The sequence below is a fragment of the Nomia melanderi genome, chromosome 9 (genome assembly GCF_051020985.1).
Source record: "Nomia melanderi isolate GNS246 chromosome 9, iyNomMela1, whole genome shotgun sequence".
Taxonomy (NCBI): Eukaryota; Metazoa; Arthropoda; class Insecta; order Hymenoptera; family Halictidae; genus Nomia; species Nomia melanderi.
Genome location: NC_135007.1, coordinates 15,636,381 through 15,658,738, shown reverse-complemented (window position 1 = coordinate 15,658,738; position 22,358 = coordinate 15,636,381). Strand labels below are relative to the sequence as shown.

The following is a 22,358-nucleotide window of genomic DNA, read 5'->3' as shown; positions in this document are numbered from 1 at the left end:
AATGAGTCAACAGAAGTCTCCAGAGCTTAGACGTTAAGCGCCACGAAAATCTTAAGCGTGTTCCAATAGAGTTTGTCTTTTGTAGCAAAGATAAGAATAATTATGAATTGTTTGGCGTTGCAACGTTTGCGTTACACTATCAACTTAGTTGCTTTGTTAAACATTATTTCACACCGGTTGTCTTGTGTGTTACGAGTGTTTTTTAGTCATTCAGCGTCAGTCACCAGTGACTGACATGGCGCTTGTGTTAACAGGTTCGCTACCATTACACAATGAAAATGAAATGAATCCTACAGATATTATTAGAAACGATAACATTACAGGAACACAATGACTCAGTTTCATCTTTCTAATATTCTGTTTAGATTTACTGGACCGAAGGAAATATGATTGAAGAGACGTCACCGAAATAAGCGCTGGCAGCGACCACGCTAAGCTATCGGAATCCTCAACGTCCTTTACTCTCGAAGATTCAACTGGCTGTTGCTACACCAACACCGTAGTGTAGAGCAGTGGTCGATAATGGTCAGGAGTGGTCACTTACTGGTAAACAGTGGTCACTGGAGGTTACCTATTGGTCAATGGTGATTTGTAGTGTTCGCTTGCCTGCCAATAGGGATCACCAGTGGTCACATACAGTAAACAGCGGTCGGAGATCAGCGGCGTCGAGGAAGTTCCACGCGTAGGTGGACAATAGTCGACAGGGAAAATAGCGAATAGCCGCGGTGTCCTCGACGCGCACCGGCGACGCGTCGCGAGATGAATACAGCCGTGCGTATCGTACTTTTTGGACTCCCCATCCGATAAACGGGTTTATTCGGTGCGGAGCTCGGAGCGCGTCATGAATATAAAACGAACGCCTAGGAAATATGGGCAATGGGTTCTAGGAGTCCCCCGGTTTCTCGGGGAAATTGATAAAACTGTAGCCCCGGCCCGACGCGCGTCCCTCCGCCGTTCCTCCTCTTTTTGCGCACGGCAGGATTTACTGCCGCCAGCATTCTCGGTTAAAGCGCCGAGCTCTCTCTCTCTCTTTTTCTCCGGACTGTCCACTCGCGGGATTAATCGAAACAGCTCCGTCCGGGGACGGTGTCCGCCGACGTCGTATATCCCGTTGTCGGCCGGTTAAAAGATTCATCGTCGTCTTATCGGGATCTCGAATTGCCTCGTTAAGCGAATTGCGACCCGGACACAATCGCGGCGCGGCCACGTTTTTGCCCCCGGTGAAATTCGCGCGCGACAGCCTTGTCGCTCGATGTTACCGGTGTTGTGACGCCTTTCCGTAACGGCACATGCACGGCGGCGCACGTTTAAGAGGCCGCCGGCCGCTGTCGATTCAATTTCGGGATTGCCGTCAAAGGGCTCGTTAACCGGGCTCCCCGTCCGCCGTCGGTGTATTCGAATTGATCGCCGAGAGTGCCGCCTCTCGCTCGCGCGCGCAACACAGTTGCTCTCAAACTCGGCCCTCCGCTGACAGCCCGCGCCCCGCGGTATTAGTTCTCCTCTGATTAAATGTTTGCGCCGTACCACTTCCGATTTCCGCTGATTGAGACCTACGCCTTGTGACTTTGGCCGAAGCGAGAAAGAACCGTTGAAATGTTTATCCCTTTGCGCTCGATAAGATATTTCTCGTAAATATTCATTATGTTCCGTTGAGATGTTTATAATACTGTTAGCAGGTAGCACAAAGGGTTGGAATTAATTTAGTTCAAAGGTTCACGTGTCGATACCTGATACAAAATTGAATATTGAATTTCAGGGTTCATAATTTGCGTAGAATCAAATGGCGAATGGGTTCTCTTTGCGCTCGATAAGATATTTCTCGTAAATATTCATTATGTTCCGTTCGAATGTTTATAATACTGTTAGCAGGTAGCGTAAAGGGTTGGAATTAATTTAGTCCTAAGGTTCACGTGTCGATATCTAATACAAAATTGAATATTGAATTTCAGGGTTCATAATTTGCGTCGAATCAAATGGCGAATGAGTCGCCTCTCGAGTGCAAAGGGTTAACCCTTTGCGGAGGAATGTCGACGCTTCGACGAGATGAAGTTTTCATGTTTCGAAGATTAAGTCGTAAACAAACAATTTAACTACTCAAACACCAAGAGATCAGCACGTAGTTTCCCTTCTTCCTATTAATTAAGCAATTGATATATAATTTATCTCTATCTTTGAAGGTTTCAAACATCTCAAAGAATCTTTGTCCGCAAAGGGTTAACGGAAGGTAACAGAAACATTTCATCTTCGAGCTTTCCGCTTGAGCCGCAATAATTTACACTGGTTCAGTCTCGTCGGAGGATACTTAAAAATATCATTTACTATTCTCATTCATTAGTAAACTCTATTATCATTGATTATCGATATTCTTCGTTCATTAAGTAGACTGTTCCTGCAACCACAGTTGAAGATCACCGACTAATCCCATCTGCCTCGGCTGGCTGCGTCTCCTTCCAAGTTCACATTATGCAGGCGTCCCGAAGATCCCGGGACCGCGAGTTAAAGGATGCAGCGCGGGATAATCGTTGCCATTTTACGGCCGACATTCCTCGCCGGTGACACGGTGAACCGATTAGTTCCCGGCCAGCGAGTCTCAACGAACCCGATCCGCGCGCGGACGTCCCGCGGCGTCGGATGCCTTCGGACAGGGCTCGTTTCCTGTAAACGGACCTCGACTCGTTGCCTCTGGTTGCGCAATCCGGCCGGAAATTAGCCGAAGACCCAGGAATCGTTTACTCCGGCCGAGGAACGCCACGGACACCTGAGGGAGGCTTTAATTCCGACGGGGAGGAGGCGTCCGGTGTCCGGAGAGCTCATTCGAGGCAATCGTTATCGCGTGTTGCAACGGGGTTGTAACTTTCGCCGGGCGGGAGATTAATTATTCCCTTCCCGCGGGACGCCGGCTAAGCGGGGGCAGCGCGGAGACGCCGGTGATACACTTCTCGCGGGCGGATCGCGGATTTCACGCTTCCGTCGTGCTCCCTCCAGCGGCAACTTCGTCGAACGTACCGAGTGCGGCAGGTTTCAGATTACACAGATCCAAGAAAAGGAAGAAAACAATTTCACGGGTTGCCAGCGACAGGATATCTCGCGGAATCCGCAACTGGATTATCCTCTAACGGATCCTCCTCGGTGGTGGGTATATCAGTTTAATCCGGCGACCGGTTCAATCGAGTATTCGTCTAATTTCCCCTGGAATGTGCAGGTCGGCGTGCAATCCACTGCGGAACTCCGATGGAAGTTTCCTGCGTGGTGCACGCGGAACGAGCGTACCTCGCGAGCGAGCGCTGGTTAAAAGGTCGATCGTTAAGCCGGTCGCAGTCGTAATAATTAGACTCGGTCAAGGATCTCTCGATGGGAAGATATATTCTGGTGTAACGCGGATCGATCGCCGGTGGAGCGGAGACGGTGCGTTTAATACGCTGCCGGGGCAAATTGTTTGGGAGTGAGGCCGTTATTGTAGTAGCGGACAGTTTCCGCGCAATTAAGCCCAGAGGTTCGCGGCGGAGAAGTGATACGTCCTAATTTATTCGTCGGCGGCGTGCGACGACGATGTCCGAGCGGCGCGGAATCGTCGCGACGGAGATTAACGGCCGGCCGGAATGAGATTAATGCGGGCCGCCCGTTTTAATCGCGCCCGGTATGGCCGAGGTATCGAAAGGAACAGGGTCGAGTAATTCCCAGCACGGCCGCGTGCATAACGGATGAGCCGAAGCCTCGCCAAACAAAACGCATTGTTTCCGCCGGGCGCGCCGCCCCGTGGGATTTTTCCCGATTGTTCGCCGGTCGGAGCACGTTTCAATTAAATCACGGCTATCTGCGAGTCGCAGTCGCGGCAACGCGTGCCTAACGTGTCACGGATGGCCGTGATCCTCTGCCGGACACCTTCGCGTGTCTCGTTCGTCGATTCAACGGCCGGCGATCGACGGCTGAACGATGAGAGGGAATTCGGGGAGGGATCGCTTTCGAATCTACGCTCGGATGTAGTGGCATCGATCCTTGGTGTCTAAACCCGCTTCGTTTCTCGATAAGATCTCCGCTCGAATGCCTAGCCCGTCTCCGCGGGATCGTTTCCGTTCGCTCGATTAATTAGCGAGATTGTCGCTCCACGGGCATGACCATCGACGATGAGGAATGAAAGAGAGAGAGAGGAAGAGAGAGAGAGTGAACATTAGGACGATGGTCTGAAAAATTCATGCGATCGACCCGGCCATGGGACAGAGTTGTTCGAAGTGAAATATCGCCGGGATGGAGCATTCCGCGGGGCACGGCCGGCCACTTTGCCGTCGCGATAGAACGGTCGACACGCAAGCTTTATATCATTAGGCGATGTCGTGTCTTTCGGGGCGCGTACCGACCTCCCGGAGCGGCGGAACGCTCCGTCCCGCTTTCTGAACTTGGAATATCCGACCGGCGGCGTGTAACGCTGACACACTTTCGCCCGATCGCCGGAGTTTAGCTGGATGACAGTGTCTTCCAGTACGAAGAGAGTTGGGTAAATGTTTTTAGGAAAATCAGGAGTTGGAAGCGAAGAAAAGAGAATTAAGGAGAATGAAGAAAAAAATAAAGGATGTAATTGGGAAGGAGGAAGACGTGCAGAGGAAACATAGACAAGAGGCTATTGTTAAAACATGCTGTCTTCCAGTACAAATGTTTTTGAGAAATCAGGATTTGGAAGCAAAGAAAAGAAAATTAAGGACAATGAAGAGACGAAAAAATAGAGGATGTTGTAATTGTGAAGGAGGAAGACGTGCAGAGGAAACAGAGTCAAGAGGCTATTGTTAAAACAAAGCGAGAAAGAAGGTACATGTAATTTGAAGCTGGGAATCTCTATGCACCGGTAAACTCGAGCGGGTTCAAGCCAACTGCAGCGTAAAAGAAACGGCGTAATTTCTCTCAAAGGACTCGATGCTTTAACCGTTTCAGTCCCACCGGTTTTTGCACCGGTCGAAAAATGCCAAGCGCTTCCGTTTCAATTCAGACACTGAATTAGGCTTGTCTATTTTTATAGAAAGAAACTTTAATGCTGGAACTTGTAGAGAGGTCAAAATGACCCACTCCTGATTCCTTCTCTTTACAATTATTACAAAGATGAGTAAACCTAGAGTTATTATTATGTTAAAGTTACTGTAGAAATTGATTTGCGATAGTATTTGACTGTTCGGTAGTTCTAGCGTCGAATAGTGCGATCGTTCTCCAGTTCTAAGGTAATAGCAAACATAAAACCGAATAATTAGAAGGAAAGAAATAAATAAGCTCTGATTCTACGAACCGGTACTGCCACTTTTAGGCAACATAACTCGATCGGTTAACACTTTGCACTCGAAAGTTACTTAAAATACTCTATACTTTCTAATTAGATGTAGACAAGATTTAAAATGAATTCATCAGGAAATCACACATATATTAGGTAACAAAGCTTCTTCCAATGTTTCACTATTGATGCAGTATAAAGGTCAATGGTAATACGAAATTTTCTAATTTTAGGATCAAACCATCTCGGGAGTCGCCTCTCGAGTGCAAAGGGCAATCCTCGGAAGAAGCGTGTTACCCCTCGGGAGGAGCTAATAATTGATGTCGACATATTTCGCCGCGTCTCCGGGGATGTCCCTGAATTCGCCCGATGCATCGACAGTTGAACCGACGAAGAACCTCGCGGGAAATACACTGGGAAAGAAGAGAAACTTCTCCCGGGAACGACTGGGTCAACTTCTAATTCGATCGCGTTGACGAATCGCGCGGTTGATTACCATTCAGCGGGCCAAGTTCGGGTTCGCGTGGCTTCCGGAGACGCATGGAAATGTCCTCGGCCCCCGGGGACCTTCAAGAAGTATGTCTGAACGTTCGCCCGCCGCCCGGTTGGCAGAGATTCAAATGCGACGCCGGCAACCTGGAAAAGTTCCGCGGCTAATCGCCGCTGCCGGCCGGCCGGCAATTATCGTTGCTCGCGAGCGGCCGCCGTATCGCACCGAAACCGAAGTTTTATGCGGACCGTAAACCGTAGATTACGCGTGGCCGGTTTGCGCCGGCGAGCCGTGTAGTTTGCGACACGCGTAACAAGTATCAACTAGCCGAGGCTAAATTACTTGTAGCCGTACTGCGCTTTTGTTTGATTCCCCGTGTATTTCGCGGACGGTTTCCGGGACGGCGCCCGCAGCTTCCGCAAACGGGATTAACGGAGAATGTTGTTGGAACTGGGTTGAGAAACAGCACCTCGGAACGGGGATATTTTATAGTCCCCTTCGAATCTTTCGTTCCGATAATTCTGGCAGTCGATGAATCTTCTGTAAACTCTGAAAACTTTCGTAATTGCGAAAGTATATATCGTTGACAGTATGACTAAATTTGCGTGTCTACTCGAGAATGTTGAAGAGACAAATGCAGAATGAAGTTCTAGTGCCAGGCGGTGCCGCTTCTCCGGTATGCTGTCTGAGTGACAGCTCGTCGTTTCGCAGAATCAAATGAAGTTTATCTATTCTTCCTTCTGTTTAATTTTATTCTCATTATCACCTGCTTAGGCAGGGAAAAACAGAATGACCGTGTTTAGAACTTTTTTATCTGAAAAAGCGTAATTCAGTCTCCGAAACGAAAGAAGCGCGCAATGAAGGAACAGTTGACTGCCACGAGAATTTCGAGCGTTTGTTACAAGAATATTCCTTTATAGAGGAAATCGCTTGAAAGCAATTACAATAAGATTGATATTGAATGAAAATATTTAAGAAGCCAGACAATAGAATAATATGAATACTGTGATACCAATACATTAATGATTATATGTAATACTAATGTTTTGGTATCACAGCATTCATATTACTCTATCTATCTTCTCAAATATTTTCATTCAATATCAATCTTACATCAATTGCTCAATTCGCAAGCTCTAGTGACCACCGTAACAACCAGCGCGTTAAACCGGTTAATAAAACCAGCTCGCGATCGAATCGAGAAACAGCCGTAGGTTTAATCGAGCAACGTTCCAAGCGTCCACGTCCGCGGGGGTATAATTAAAAAGCACTTACGTCGGGTTCGTGGTTCACGGTGATACCGTCCGCGGCCCGGCAAACATTAGCCCGGCACGATTCTCTGCGGCGTTGATCGCGACGAACGCGTCCAATAGCCGCAAATGAATTCACCGGCGAGTAAACCGACGCCGCGTAATCGATGCCTCGAACGCGCCGGTGCTATCTTCGACCGTTTACCTTCTCCCGCCCACGGGGACGTTGATTCCGTGTCGCTGCCGCGGACGACGGTATTCCGCGAGGCAGGAATTCCGCCGGAATCCGGAGCGCGCGAGAAGAAAAGTGGAACGGCGCTCGTTACATATTCCTCCGGCGCGGCGGATGCGAGTCGTTTCTTTTCGGAGATCGCGCGGAGATCGTTAAATGTATCTACACCGCTCGCTGGGAGTTGAGCCGGTACGTGCGCGCTTAATCAACGAACCCCGTGATACCTCGCGTTGCCCTCGATACGCTCGATCCAATCCGAACTGCGGTTCGACGAGTACCAGAGGGTTAGAACTCGTGGATGACGGAGTCATAGATCCGTATCTTCCGACGGATAGAATAATGCCGAGGGATGAAACTCGGGGAGTCATTGGCCGGATGACAGTGAATCAGCGCGTTATATTGACTGCCGCGTTAAACCGCGTATCTATCGCGGACAGGTTTATTTGTAGGGTCGTTTATCGGTATTGGGCCGGAGAACAAACTTCTTTAGTTTATTAGGACTCCTATTATGACCGGGGAGGATAAATTTATTGAGCGTTCTGTGGTTTCAGGGGATTGACGGTTTCTGGAGATTTCGTTCAGAGATGTATAGGCTTAGGGGATCGGCTTTAGAGGATCGAGATTGCGGTCACGATAGACAATTAAGGAATGGGTCATTTTGATCTATCTGGTGGTTCTATGATCAACCACTCTAATGATAGTAATTCTAACCTTTTGCACTCGAAAGTTTTCTACTGGGAATATCCAAGATTTTCCGACGACGTACAGACGATGTTTGAGCCTAATCTAACGATTATTCACAGTACAATAAATATTTCACATAACAATACAAAGTTTCATTTAAAGTACTAAATATTTAACTTCATAGTTTGCTGTATCAAATCAAATGCTGACTGTGGGTCACCTCTCGAGTGCAAAGGGTTAACTATTTCAATGAATCTTAAGGGAACTACCTTAAGATTATTAGATCTTCCAAATATACAAAGTTTGTACTGACAAGGGAATCAAAGGTCTAAGAAATGTTATAACATTGTTAATTCTCAGTAGCACTACCATCAAAATTGCTAGGAGTTGCTGACATATCAAAAAACTATGTGGAGTGCTAAGGGATAAAGGTCAAAGAAATGTCATAACATCGTTAATTCTCAGTAGGTCTACCATCAAAATTGCCAGGAGTTGCTGACATAAAAATTAAATTATACATAGCATAACGTTCAGTAATCTCCAAGCCTATCACTGTGCTTATCTCGCTAAATTCTCCGCTTCCTGATACACGTATCAAACACTGATTAGACAATCCTCCACAGGCTTCCCAAGAAAAACGAGGACAAGTGTTCAGGACGTCGCGGAACCGCTCGGAGTACGCTGTCCCGTAGCGAAACGCTGTTGCTCCCGGCGAAGCTTATTTACCGGTACGCTCGAGTGCTTTACCTTGTCGGCGGCGATCGACGAGGGCCGATTATACGAGTAATTCGTTACGCCTGCCACGCCACGGGCGAATGTCTTTGATATTGGATACACGGCGCGCGGTGTAATTAAAAGGGATTCAGTGGTTCTCGGTGTTCCCGTGGCGCATCATTCAGGGCGCGCCGTTAATACGTTAACCGGAGACGGCGAGCTCACCTTGCTTCGCCGTTCGACCGACTTCCGGTAACTTCTAATCTCCGCGCAATTTACGACGGATCGTTATCCCTTTCAATCTGCAATAACGTCTTCTTCCTCTTCGTTCCAGAGACCTCGGGTTCCTTACAATCAGCGGAGAACGAGGAATCCCGCCGAGGGAATCGAAGAATCCGCGTTACAGCGCGGTCGAGTCACATTCGCGGCGAGTTTGTCGAACGGATTGGATTGCCGCGAGCGGCCGAAGGAATTATGCATGCCGCATACACGGCTCGGCGAGGGGCGAGCTCGTATTTACCCGGCGCCGCGGTTCTCTCGTTACGGCCGCGTGTTTTGCTCGACCTCTTTGGTTCTCCGCGCGCTGTACGCTCCGCGCGGAGCCATTCACGTACACGCCGGCGTCCGTCAACGCGTTGCTCGTGTTTTTTCCAACGGCAACAGCGCTCGCCGAGGTACCTCCCTTTTCTTCGGAATTTTCGCGGGCCCTCCCCTCGTTAGAATTCATCCGGTTAACACTGGAACCGACTCGACGTTCGTATTTCATTAGAGAAATTACGCGCTCCTTGAGATTCCAATAGACTACGCGTGCGCGTCGGTCTATCGAGTTTGGTAATTCATTACAAAAGCATTCCCGTGTTTTCAGCGATCGCGGAAGAGGCTCTTAATGGATCGTCTCGAGACAGCCGTCGCTGAAAAGCCGGCGATTGTCGCTGAAGAAGTATTGAGAACGTCGCTGCGACGAAGGACGGGGAAAATCTAGGGAACTCGATTACCAGGGAGCGGCAGATGGTCGAATTAAGAGCGCATTGAAGGATCTTTCCGGGGATCCGCGGCGCCGCGGTTGAGAACCGGGGAATAAGTTATCGGGCAGGAACGGTGTGCAACAACACGTTGTAAGATAATGCGATTTGGTACCCGGCAGAGAGCTACCTTGGTCGCGGGACCGTGCAGCTACATCGACGTCGGGACACGAACACGCGGGACGTGTGTTCGAACACGGGAGCACAGGTATACGCGGCTGCTGTGTACACAGAGGCCATGATAAACGAGCCAGACGATATTTCCGCGCAACTGTGCTCCCGCATACGAGTGTAACAGCGCAGCGTTATGTCAATGCGATCGCGTTTTAAGCAGATGTACGGAACGCACGTGCCCGCAGGAATCCTGGGTTTACCCTGTGTGACTTGCTGGATAGCCGGAATCGTGGCCTGCGTTAATTGTAGTGGCACTCTGGGTTTAAATTCGGTTGAGGATTTCAAGAACTGCAGGTTGCTTCCAGGAACCCCGAGGAATTGTTCTCCGGAATGATTCATGAACTTTTAAATAGGTCTGTAGGATTGTGAACGTCTTTAGGAGAATCTTTTTGAAAGGAGGTATTGTTGAAGGCTTTTGAAAAGACGCTCCGGTTCTACGGGGGAGCTTGAAGAAACCTTGAAGTATGTAGAAATTTAGAATTCATATGGAGGACTACGACTGGTGCAAAATCTTCGTAGGATAATGTTAGTTTGATATTATTACTTTGATATTTCACATAGTGAATATTTCAATTAGTAGAAAGCCTTGGCATTAGAAAAATAATGGCATTAGTCAGTTAACCCTTTGCACTCGAAAGTTTTTCACTAGAAATATTCACAGGCAAAACGAATTGCTATAATTCACTCAATTAAACGATGGTTATTCGCAAACATTTCTATATTACAAATAATGATACTCATTGCGACATTCAGTTTGACGAACACGCAATGATAATCCAATTCAGTCAAATGATTCAATATTAATTTTTCCATTTTCCATTTCAATAGTAATTTTTTCCATTTTGTCTATTTTTCTCGATGAAATCGGCGTTCAACATGTTAACTCGGTTAGATTACTCTAGGAACGTTAGCGTCTCCGAAGAAGCGATAACGCTCGATTACCTAACAAGTTAATTGTTCCTCCTCGATGAAATTGCCGTTACCAACAATCCGCGCCGATTAATCGTTGAAAACGAATCATTTAATCGTACGCGCCAGTATTTCAGAACCGGAGCGGCGTCCCCGAATTGCGTCCCGCTGTAACAAATGAAAGCTACATCGAATCAATTTCGGGTCGCAATTTCGTTACGCGGTGGCGGGATGTGATTGATGCTGACGAACAAGCCAAGTTATTGTGCGTTTCCCGCGGCGTCGTCGTTTTTGTCTAACGGCGATGTCGCGCGCTCCGCTGGCAAAAAGTTTTAATTCGAAAAATCCATGGGAGACCGTGCAAGACGAATGAGTCGGACATTGGACGGAATCCAAGACGAAGGCGGTGTCCTCGTTCCCCCTCGGGGCTCTTTTAACGGGAACGACGCATATTCGTTCTCGTTAACGCGGCTGCAACGGATCGCAAAGGGCGACAATGATTAGCTGCAGCTATAGATTCTGGCCGCGCATTCTCCCGCGAGTCTTCGCCGAGGCGAACGCCAAAGCCTGAAACAATACCCTAACAATAGGCTATAAAGCAAGTTCGTGTAACGTTGCCTTCGACTCCGACACGAGATACGGTCTTTGTATTCCGTCTCTTCGCAGTATCGTATCGTATTAAACCCGGCCCCCTCCCGGGCTCGTATAATTTTATTAAATTCCGTCTGAACGGAAGATTCAATTATCCTGCGCTCGCGAGCCGCTGCAGACGTCCGAATTCCTTCGAGAGCTCCGAGCCAACTCGACCTTATCGACTGCGATCCGGCGACAACGATAACAACAACAATCCACTTCAGCGAGTGGTAATTAAACACACTGGACGGGGAGACCCGGAGATCGCGGGAAAAACGAAGCGCATTACGGCGCCGTCAATTTCGAGATAAGCCGGGGACTTTATATCGCCGCGGAAAATACGAGGACGGGTGTCTGAGATATTACACCGATGGAACATAAAATTCTTGAGTATGAGCCACAGTAACGACGCTGCAACCGCGTTAATGCCACGCCGGTATGCAGGATTCGAGCTATCGGATTATAATAATTTGATCCGCGGATTGCAGGATATTGCGCAGCTTTACGAGCTTGCGAAGACATCGTTCTACCTGGAAGGTACTCGATGAGGTCGAAGAGCTGAGGGATGAGATAACGGAGCGAACCCTTAGCGGACCGGAAGTGTTTCGAGTTTAACCCTTTGCACGCCAGAAGTTTTTCAGGAATATTCAGTATTTTCTGATGAGATACAGATGACATTTTCTTAGATTGAATTAAGAAATCTCACATGCATTGAGGAAGAGAACTATTTTCTTTCAATATTTCGTATATTGATACATTGTACAATGTTTAATTCATAGAAGTGATATAGCACAATATTTAGCAATTAGCTAACTGAATGGAAGATCTATATTTCCCTTAGCAACGTATCGCCTTTTATTTTGTTTGTTGTCTCTAAATGATTCGATAGAAAATTAGAAACTTTAGTATTTGCCATTAACCTTTGCATACTGTATCAGTACCTGGAATATTGGAAGGAAATAGCTTTTCCTAATTTATGTGATTTCTTGATGAATTCGCTTTAACCCTTCGAACCCCGTAGGCTCCAATATTGCACCAGGAATAATATTAGATATTTGAATGAATCTTAAAGAAACTACCCTACAATTATTAGACTTTTCACACGTTCAAATTTTGCACTAAGAAGAAAAATAAAAGATCTAAGAAATATTATATTTTGTAATTTTCGCTAGGAATACTATAAAAGTTAGTTGCAGCTGCTGATAGATTACAAAACCATCTGGAGTGCTAAGGGTTAAAGATTCTTGTCTACATCCACCTAGAAAGGATTGAGTATTTCAGGTGAAAAACTTTCGAGGGTTAAATACTACAATAATAACAGCGATGAAAAGAATAAAATGATCTTTACGAATTGGCTGGGATTCGCTAAGTAAAAGTGCCGTGCTTACACGGCGGCATCGGTCCGTTAAGGGTTAATATTGGAGTGGCGTACGAATGTTGCTCGCAATATCGGTAATGGAACAAATTCGCCCGTCACGGCGCCACGTGGAATTTTAGTTTCGACCCGGCTAGAACGAACTAATGCCGAATTACAGGGCTCGCTCGACGCGGCCGCCATCGCGGCGTTTATTCCGCTCGGCTGCTCGAATCTGCACGCGATGAAAATCGGCACTACCGCGGATCTGATTTTCTCGCTCCTTCTGCGGGCTCGTTTCCGCCCGGAATGTGATAATGTACTTGTGTCAATTAACCGTTTGAGTGTCACTGACCTTAGCAAAAGGTCGAAAAGTGCCAATACGCGATCGCGCTTCTTTCGTTTCAGTTCAGAAACTTAACGACGCTTTTCTATTTTTATATAAAAAGATTGTAAACAGCGCGATTGTTTCAATTTTCCATTTATAAGTAGGTTAAAGCAAAAATAAAAATAAGTTATTAAAAGGAAGACGAACGAACCATCGCGCCGCACTCAAACGGTCAACCCTTTGCACTTTTGACGAGATATAGGTGACATTGTTTGAATCTAATTTAATAATTCACGGATAAATTAAGCAACAAAGGTGTTTTATGTCAATATTCCACGTAACGATGCGAAGTTTCATTTGAAATATTAAACATTCAACTTTATAGTTGAATATTAACGAAACACTTCCGAGTGCAAAGGGTTAATTAGAGAGATTTATCGTCTACCGACTCGAACGCCAATTTTTCCAAGTGTAACCGTCGGTAGCCTAGTTCGACGACCATCGACGAAGCTGGATTGGCTCGAGCGCGAAAACGAACGAGCAGTTGGAAAGTAAATTTAAATACCGCACACGTACTTCACGTGTAAACTCAATTAACCCCGGCGTGTTCGTTTAGCCACGCTGCGGTTGTAATATAAATGTTTATCAAAACGCCGGTGCCGAGCGGAGGTGTGCGCGTCCGTGCGTGTGGACGAGCCGCGAGCGCGCGGGAGAAGTAAAAATCCATTAGAGCGTTTTAAACGGAGCGGACACGCGCTCTAGCTCGCAATTTGCGGAGATACACGGACAGAGCCGGCGCGCCATTCTTTTCGCGTTTGTTTAATCAACGGAATTTAATAACGACAGCGAATTGGCCCGGCGATAAACCCGAATATGCTGTAACACGCTGTCGCGGATATTTTGTAATTGGACCGTGGAACTTGATACCGTTCACCGCGCACTAGATGTTTTTCCGAAATATAAACTACGGGCTCCGCTGAAATCCGGCGCAATTTAAATTTCGATTCGCGCGCATTATCGCTGCGCGGGATTAACGTTCGTTTCAATCGTCGGTTCCAACGTGTCGACGAAGACATTGAAAATTCCGTGGTGGACGTGGAATGCAGAAAATGAAAATTAACAGGAAGATTCATTAGATCAAATTTCCAGTTGATTCTGCGTTCCATTACGCTGCCTTAGATGATTAATAACGTACATTTGCGCGAAGGTCCGCTGTCTAATCATAGTGCGAAACAGAAATCCGGTGGAGAAGAATGAATCGAAATTTTCATGGATCTCAGTGTCAAAGATTGGTGCATCGAAATTGTAAAATTCAATATTTAACGTTAAGTCTTGAGTAATCTGTCGATACGTGAAACGGGGAAATAAAATGCCATTGTTCCCCTTATTTTGTGAATAGATTCCCCGTTAAGTTAGTTGAAAAAAATGTCATCTATATCTCATAGGAAAGTGTTGAATATTTCTAGTGAAAAACTTCCAAGTGCAAAGGGTTAATATCAGAAGTGTCGCAACATTGTAGCCCACAGAGTTCAAAGAAATTAAATTTTGCAACAGATAAACGGAGGCGCCGGTGCAAAATTGGCAGCCAACAGCCTCGCAGTTCCAAAAATTACGTACTGGGTATGTCTTGATGGCCATACCCCGCCGTCACGCCGCTTAGGACGTGCCGACGCGCTATTAAAGTAGCGAGCACCCTTTTTAAACCGCCTCTTGCTCGCGCCGGCCTTTAGTAACATTTCCCGCTCACGATTGACAGCGAGAATCTTTTCAGGCTACGAGCCACCTGCCGTTGGACCAACGAACTAAACCACTGACGCAGCGCGGGATTCTCCCGATGACTTCGAAAAGACAATGAACCGACTACGAAACAATCCTCGGAATTCGGACAAACTTTTGAAGGTAACGAATATTTCTCGATTATCCGGAGGCTGGTCACGGTCGATGAAACATTTTAATCGCGAATCATCCATAGCGGTGATTCGATTCCAGCATTTTCCGATGACGCGCCGAGGAAATTTCGCGGCCTGACGTGGATATCGGTTTTCGGGCGTAGGGGGTGGGTCGCTCCACTCGGACGAGTGTATTGTAATCCGGTTAATTAAAACTTGAATAAAGATATTTGTGTCCGCGAGGGGAGGGTCTCCATTATCGCCGGACAGGCCGGGAGTCCTCGTCGAACTTGCTCGGCGGAACGATGATTAAAGGGGGAAGTAATCCCCGCGGAGAATTAAAACCGGCGTCTTCCCCCGCCCCGCCCCGCCGCCCGTTGTTTTACGTTTCGTCGGGACGGGGAACTCCCGAGCAAATACCGGCGCGCTGAATCATTGATTAAACAGTCCACTTATGAATTTATTATCGCCGGCTCCGTCTTGCAACGAGCTCACCCCGCGGGGGGCGGGGCGCCTCGACGCGGAGCGGGTCGGCTGACGAGGAAAAGAATGTTTGTTCTTCGCCGGGTCAAATATTGATACGGTTCCTCGTTCAAGGTGCACCTTTATTAAACCTAGATCGTCTATTGGGAGATATGAACCCTCTTGTTTCAGCGCGTTAATCTGTGAATTCTTTGTTTGCGGTGTTTGCGCTTGGTAGCTCATTCGGTGTTACCGTTGCAGGATCAAAGGACTGATTGAATGATGGATGAAACGAATCTCAGAGACGATGGAGATGAGTAGAATTGTGGGGCCGGTGAAGTTAAACCGAAATGACTGGTGAGAATACGGCTCTCGACACAGGTTGACGAAGGTCGCGGAGGTTCGTGATGACGTCGTCGCGTGTAGAATGAGGGCTCCTAAACTGTCGTCGGAAAGTATATACCCGTCTGGTGGAAGACGGAGAGATGGGAAAGTTGGGGAAGATCGAGAAAGAGAGGAAAGATCCAAGAGAGAGAAGAAAATCGAGAAAGAGAGAAAAGATCCAAGAGAGAGAAGAAAATCGAGAAAGAGAGAAAAACTCCAAAAGACAGAGAAGAAGATTGTTGTATTAAAATAGTCCTTACAACTCTTTATTTCAATTTGTTAAATAACTTTTATTAACTTCTCTCTCTCACTAACCATTCGTCGTTCGTTCATTCGTGAATCCTTTTTATATACATGCATTCTCTCTCTCTCTCATCCACACTCACATTCGCTCGGCCATGCATTCACTCAGGCGCGCTAATTTTGAACGGTCCTACAAGAAGGATAATGGTGATGAGACAAGTAAACAGGAGTGTTGTAAAAAAGGTGAAAGTCTCCAGGTCTCCAGCTCAAAGTCAAATGTGCGATGACACGAAACGGACTCGCGCGGAAGAACAGTGTCAACGGTAAAAAAATAGCCAGGAGAATCCAGTGTCGCAGGGCAGCTTTTCGGTCGCCACAGAATAAACGACGATTTCGCTTCCGTGTCCGTGTACGGAAGAATTGCGAGCGGATGGGATTAAGTCTAGCTAAACCAGGCGAGTTTATCGCGGACAGGTTGCCCGCGAACGTGAGGGGAATCCCGATTTCTCGCGGCCGGAAGTGAAGGCCGTATCTCGGGGACGAATCGCCGGCCGGGGATTTCAGGGGTGTGTACACCGCGGCCACGTTTTTCAATTACGCTCGCGTGACGGCGCGCGGTTAATCAGCCGCGGAGATTCGTCTTACCTGAAGGTACGGGACGGCCTTGCAGAGGGTGAGGCCCAGGAACCATGTCTCGGTGATGTCCCAGAGCACGGTGAACGGAAGGCAGAGCAGCAGCACCAGGAAATCGGCGACCGCCAGGTTCACGATGAAGTAGTTCGTGACGGTCCTCATCGTGTGGTTCCTGTACACGGCGATGCAGACCAGCGCGTTGCCGACCAGCCCGGTCACGAAGATGACGGAGTGCGAGGCGATCAGCACCCAGTCCCAGAACTTCGGGAATATGTAGTTCATCATGCGGTCCACGTAATCCTCGTTCGAGATGCAGTAGTAGTTCGTGCAGTTCGTGGCGTTGTAGTCCGAGTCCGCGTAGTCGACCGACGAGTAGTCGTCGTAGTCGACGGCGCTCATCATGGACACCGCGGAGATCAGCCAGGTAACGATCGTCAGTCTACACCGCGTCAGAATCATGATGTCGAGACTACACCTGTGTATTCGTAGGAAAGAAGATCCAGCAGCGAGTGTAGTTCAAGGACCTCTACAGCTATTCCGCGCCATTTTGCGGAACTTGCGAAGCCTGTCGACGGGCCGGGGAAGATATTCTACGGAAACGTTGACCCGGTCGATCTCTTTCCCGGTTGACGTTCACTTCGCTCCAATTTCCATCGCATTAAAGGTAATTCCCCTCGTCTAGCCGCGGCTCTTCCTTCGCCGCCTCTCGCGTCGCGCGGCGCGACAGCGTCCGGAGATCATCGGCCCGCCGGACGATCGGCAGAGGAAGATGGAGGATCGGATGTCGTTTATCTTTGAAAACCGAGGACGGCTGGGATGACCAAAAAAAGTTTCGGTTCGTGTGACGATTCGCCAAGTGTCGCCGGGCTAACGAACTTTCTCCGAGGAACGGGAAGACGAGTGCCAGCTGGGTAATTATTCGCGATTTAGGTCGAGTTTTCTCGCTTTCCGTCCGCCGGTGCCCTCCGCAGCTGAGACGTCCTCCGCCGCCTGCCGCCGCCGCCTCTGGCCGACGATAAATTCGCTATTGGACCCATACACCGGAAAAGTTCCGTTTTTATTTTGTCTCCTCCTCCGAGCGAGGAGCGAGACAGACCGAGGGAAGCGGAGAGAAATCAATGTGGAGCGCCGGAAAAACCGAAAGTAACTCTCCCAGGGAAACGTTTTATCTCGCCCCGCTATTCTCCGCGAGGAAACTTTTGTCCCATGGTCCTGACTCTTGCGCGGACCGATTCCGTCTTTTTGTCTCACTCGCCGCCGGAGAACATGGACGGGAATCGTATCACCGAAACCGTCCGAGGAATCGGCGAATTGGATTCCAGTGGAGGTAATATTGGGCGGCCAAGGAAGATCGCGTTTTCGGGATAATTATTGGGAAAAGGTGTTGTTTAACATTAGGTTTACGGGCATTTATTGTACGCTTTGTTCTATTAGTCCTAGAAGAATTGATGCTCGTTTATTTAGATTGTGGGAAGTGGAGATTTGATAGTAGGTAATTGGGGTACATGTCAGTGTGATCTCAATCAAAATTGGCGTGAACATTTACGAAATAATATTTCTAAAATCCAATATGCGTCAATTTGACGCGTTCCGTGAACCTAGTGTTAATGATATGACCACCTTTGACACTAGAACTACCAGTTAAAATGAGTGATTGATTGTTTCGCAATTGGTCTTGACACTTAGGCGACATAGAAAGAACTATACTACAACCTTCTCTATTATCTTCAATTATACTCATTCAATTAATTCAGTTAGAAACTATGTTTTGTAGAAACGAGAACCGTATTTGATGAATTGCAAATAATCCGACGTCAAGACTTACTAAATAACAAAGGAAAAGATGAACAGAGTAAAAGGCGATACGTTGCTGAATGAAAAGCGGCTGATCTCTCCATTCCGTTGGCTAACTGTTAACAGTAGACTATACTATAGATCTTGAAAATGAAGAGTTTCAGTTGAGTACTATGAAGAAGAAACCAAGAATAATCTAAGATTACAATATTTATAGAGATTAACACACTATCGGCGAGAAGGGTATTAACACCTTTTATGCAGAACGTACGCCAAGTGTCAGTAAAACACTCACCAATGCTTGTTTTTTCATTGTCACTAACTTTTGGGCAGGAAAGCTTGACCAGAGTTTAGTCCTAAATTTATTAATTTTTAAGGAAAAAACTAATTTTCGCCCGCTATACGTGTAAGTCAAGCTCATGATACTCCGATAGTGTGTTAAATCGGTAGTTCTAGTGTTAAAGTACATTACAATTTCAATTTTCCCCGACTAAGTACAGGTTGGTTTCTTTATAAAGGTATTCCTGGACATCGACACGGATTTCACTGGTCACCTAACGTTAGAACGGACCGTTTCGGACCGATCGGCCGGCGTGGACGCGGAATCTGCGGCGGCCTCCGAAATAACCACCGGCACGGTTGAAGTGCCGTTAATGGGCTGCCAGGTCCATTCAGCCGAGAACACTCGAGAGAAATGAGACGCCTTTCTTTTCATTACGACGCTCGAACAACGTTTCTTTGTTGAACGGGTTCGCTGTCATCGGCGCTCGACGCTCTAATTAATCAGAGCTGATTTCCCGTCGTATTAATGGAACCGCCATGCCGGCGCACGCGTATTAACATGAATAACATTTGAAACGTTGATCAGATAATTGCGACAAGATCAGCCCGTGAAACATGATTATACCGTTTAATGCGATTCCCCTGTCGAACGACGGCCGGAATAAACCACCGATCGAACGTAATAACCGTGATATCGTTGATCGGACGAGAATTCGTATCGAGAGTTAAAATTGTACATTACGAGGCAAAGCGTGCGGAATTTACAACGGCAGCTAAGCATCTCGACGTCACGCGTCGCGAGCCTAGCTCGTAATCCCGGCCGAGTTAGAGTCCTGATTTTATTGTGACGATTCCAAGCGCCGCTTTCGTCCCGACGAATCCTCGCTCGTTTCAATGCGCGGAGCCTCGTCGCTGCGGCGAACGTTCCGAATTATTCACGACTGCCCTCGGAGTTCTTCAAACATCCCTTTGCTATGAAATAAGGACGCGAACCGCTGCACGGGTTGGCCGGACAAATTGCATCCTCGTAATCCGTCGCGTTTCAGCCGTGGTCGTTCGCGAAAAGTGCCCCGACTCTTCTGACCGTGGTATTATATTTCAGAGACAAGGACTCATGGATTCCCGAAGCTGGAATTCGAGCGGAAAAAATCAGGGAAAGAGGACGCGATCAGCGTAAGGAAACAATGCGGCGAATAAATATTCATTGCTTCCGGCGGACACGGCTGGTATTAATTTACATATCGTTTCCAGGATACGCGGCGGAAAATCTATTTGACCGGAAGCCCGCGCGCCCCTGTGTACGGATACGAGAAACCCATTAGCGTGACTGCGCCCGCGGTAAAACGAGCAGCGGAGCACTCGATTCGCCCGCCTGTAATGAGAGGCATTAACCGTTAGAAATATCCCGCTCGAAGGATCGATCGGCCGCCAAGGAGGATCCAGGCCGCCGGAAACGGGAAGGGTCGGCTAAACCTCGTTCCTCCGGAGCGTAGCGTCGGGGAACGCGGCCGGTTTAAATGAACCGTCGCGCCGGGACGCATAATCCTATTGCAGTTCTAATTGTCCCGGTTAGAAGTTAACGTGTAGCGTTACGACGCGACGCGGCACGGAGTTTACCGGCTCCCCCCCGCTAATGGAATTACACACCGTCGATTAATTGATCGTATCGCCGCGCAGTTTCTTCGGGAATCGTTCGACGACGGTAATGAGCACGGAGCTACGCACAATGGACGGACCGTTTTCTTCCTTTATGCGAGATCTCTTTTGTTCGCCGCTGTCGATTTCCGCCTGGCCGTCTTTGACAGATGGAGGTCTAACACGTCCACTGCTTCGCCGATGACTTTCCGATTGATCGGGAGTGTAATGGTAATTATTGCAGCAAGGTGATCGAAGTGAGCAGGTGATGGTAACGTGAGAACTGTATGGAGGAAGTAACCTTTAACCCCTTGCCTTAGAATAATGTGTTAGACTCGTGGCGAAGATTTTAAACAGAATGCGCACGAATGTTAATTCTTATGAGTTAAAATTAGATATTATTCTTTTGTTACCAATTATTACACTTTATAGTGAAGATTGATATAGAATATGCTTATCATTTTATTCTTTTTCTTAATAGTTATTAATGTCGAAGTAGTTGTATCGATCATAATTGAGAAATAAATCGTAGGGCAAGGAGTTAACGGACCGACGCCGCGTACACGGTAGAAATCATTTTATTTTTGTCACTGTTATTGTATTATTTACACGTTAACACTAGGTTTACGGGTCAAATTGACGCATATTGAATTTTAGAAATATTATTTCGTAAATGTTCACGCCGATTTTCATTGAGATCACACTGACATGTAGCCCAATTACCTACTAATCTCCAGTTTCCACAATCTAAATAAACGAGCATCTTTTAGGAATAATAGAATCAAGTGTACAATAAATGTAAACCTAGTGTTAAGCATCGTCGCATGTAACTTCCGTGAATTTGTTTTCGCTCGTTCCCGGTCACAGTAGTTTCCAACGGTGAGTAAACTCGAGGCACTTCCGGCCGGTTAACGGTTAACCGTCCGACTATTTTCCTTCGCCGCGGAAAAATGAGTGACATAAAAAGCTGAAGATCCTCGCGGCGGTGGACGTGTTAATGACAAAAAGACCCTTAGTTATTCTATTAATCTCGAGCGTTTTTCCAGCGTGTTGGCGTTGCCTCTGACAGAGAAGCGGCGCGGCCAATTCATCAGCAAGTTGTCACGACCGTTCCCTAGCCGCCCGCCATTTTGAAGTGTTCCCGATATATCTGCGGCTGTTGCGGCAAACAGGCCTCGTATTTTCACTTTCGACGTATGACGGTTTGATATATTCCGTACTCTTATCTCGGGAGAAACGATTCAACACGTTAAGCGCCACGGAAATCTTAAGCGTTCTCCCATAGAGTTTGTCTTTCGCAGCAAAGAAACGTAGGAATAATTATGAATTGTTCGGCGTTGCAACGATTGCGTTACACTATCAACTTAGTCGCCTTATTAAACATTCTCATTTCACATCGGTTGTCTTGTACGTTACGATTGTCTTTTAGTCATTCAGAAGCGTCGGTCACCGGTGACTGACATGGCGCTTAACGTGTTAACAGGTTCGCTACCATTACATAATGATAATGAAATGAATCCTATATTATTAGAAATGATAAACTACATTACAGGAACTCGATGACTCAGTTTCATCTTTATAATATTCTGTTTAGATTTACTGGATCGAACGAATCGCGCTCCCCTTTTCTGCTCGTCGCTGGCAGCCGGATCGAGATCGGTATCGTCGTTTTTTCTGGAAACTGTGACTGACGTTATTTCGTCTTACAGCCGCGGATATTTCCAAAGGGGCGTTTCATGCGTGCCACCGGCGATCCCGTTAAATTGACTTCCCACCCCCCCGCGGGTTCTCCTCCGGCGTTTCCTTCGACGAGATTACACAGCGGTTCGCAGCGATTTATCGACTCGATCTCCGCTCGGAATCGGACATTAACTGCAGCCTCTTCGCCCGTAAACACCGGACGTCTGGAATATTTTAATACTAACCCGTATTCGGTACCCGGGGAACACGCCCTTTGACCTTCCGATAATAGAGTTTCCTACCCACCGCAACCTA

General features: G+C 47.4%; 1 protein-coding gene, 2 long non-coding RNA genes and 1 other non-coding gene across 6 annotated transcripts in view; 2 read left to right on the top strand and 2 right to left on the bottom strand.

Moving 5' to 3' along the window:
- LOC116432580 (uncharacterized) overlaps nt 1-14,590 on the top strand; it is a 17,631-nt gene extending 3,041 nt beyond the window's left edge. Inside the window, exons 3-9 of one of the 2 annotated variants that reach the window (XR_012999486.1) lie at nt 366-525; nt 2,383-3,132; nt 3,203-4,800; nt 5,485-5,827; nt 8,531-8,873; nt 8,956-9,295; nt 9,487-14,590. This is a non-coding gene — a long non-coding RNA (uncharacterized LOC116432580). Of the gene's footprint in view, nt 1-365; nt 526-2,382; nt 3,133-3,202; nt 5,408-5,484; nt 5,828-8,530; nt 8,874-8,955; nt 9,296-9,486 lie in introns of both variants that reach the window. The other variant, XR_004236151.2, reaches the window with a different exon arrangement.
- The window catches only part of LOC116432579 (orexin/Hypocretin receptor type 1), a 24,497-nt gene extending 7,351 nt beyond the window's left edge, over nt 1-17,146 (bottom strand). For both annotated transcript variants that reach the window (XR_004236150.2, XM_031989666.2), the window contains exon 1: nt 16,665-17,146. Coding sequence is in view for 1 of the 2 variants with exons in the window: in XM_031989666.2 (XP_031845526.1) it covers nt 16,665-17,111 (447 nt within the window). In the remaining variant the exon portion in view is untranslated. The remainder of the gene's footprint in view (nt 1-16,664) is intronic.
- LOC116432633 (U11 spliceosomal RNA) lies at nt 14,602-14,741 on the bottom strand. The gene has a single exon (XR_004236156.1). It is a non-coding gene; the product is annotated as a U11 spliceosomal RNA (small nuclear RNA).
- On the top strand, nt 14,834-22,358 carry LOC143174946 (uncharacterized). Its single transcript, XR_012999487.1, has 6 exons — nt 14,834-14,940; nt 15,654-17,076; nt 17,142-17,316; nt 19,831-19,901; nt 19,980-20,594; nt 21,410-22,358. It is a non-coding gene; the product is annotated as an uncharacterized LOC143174946 (long non-coding RNA).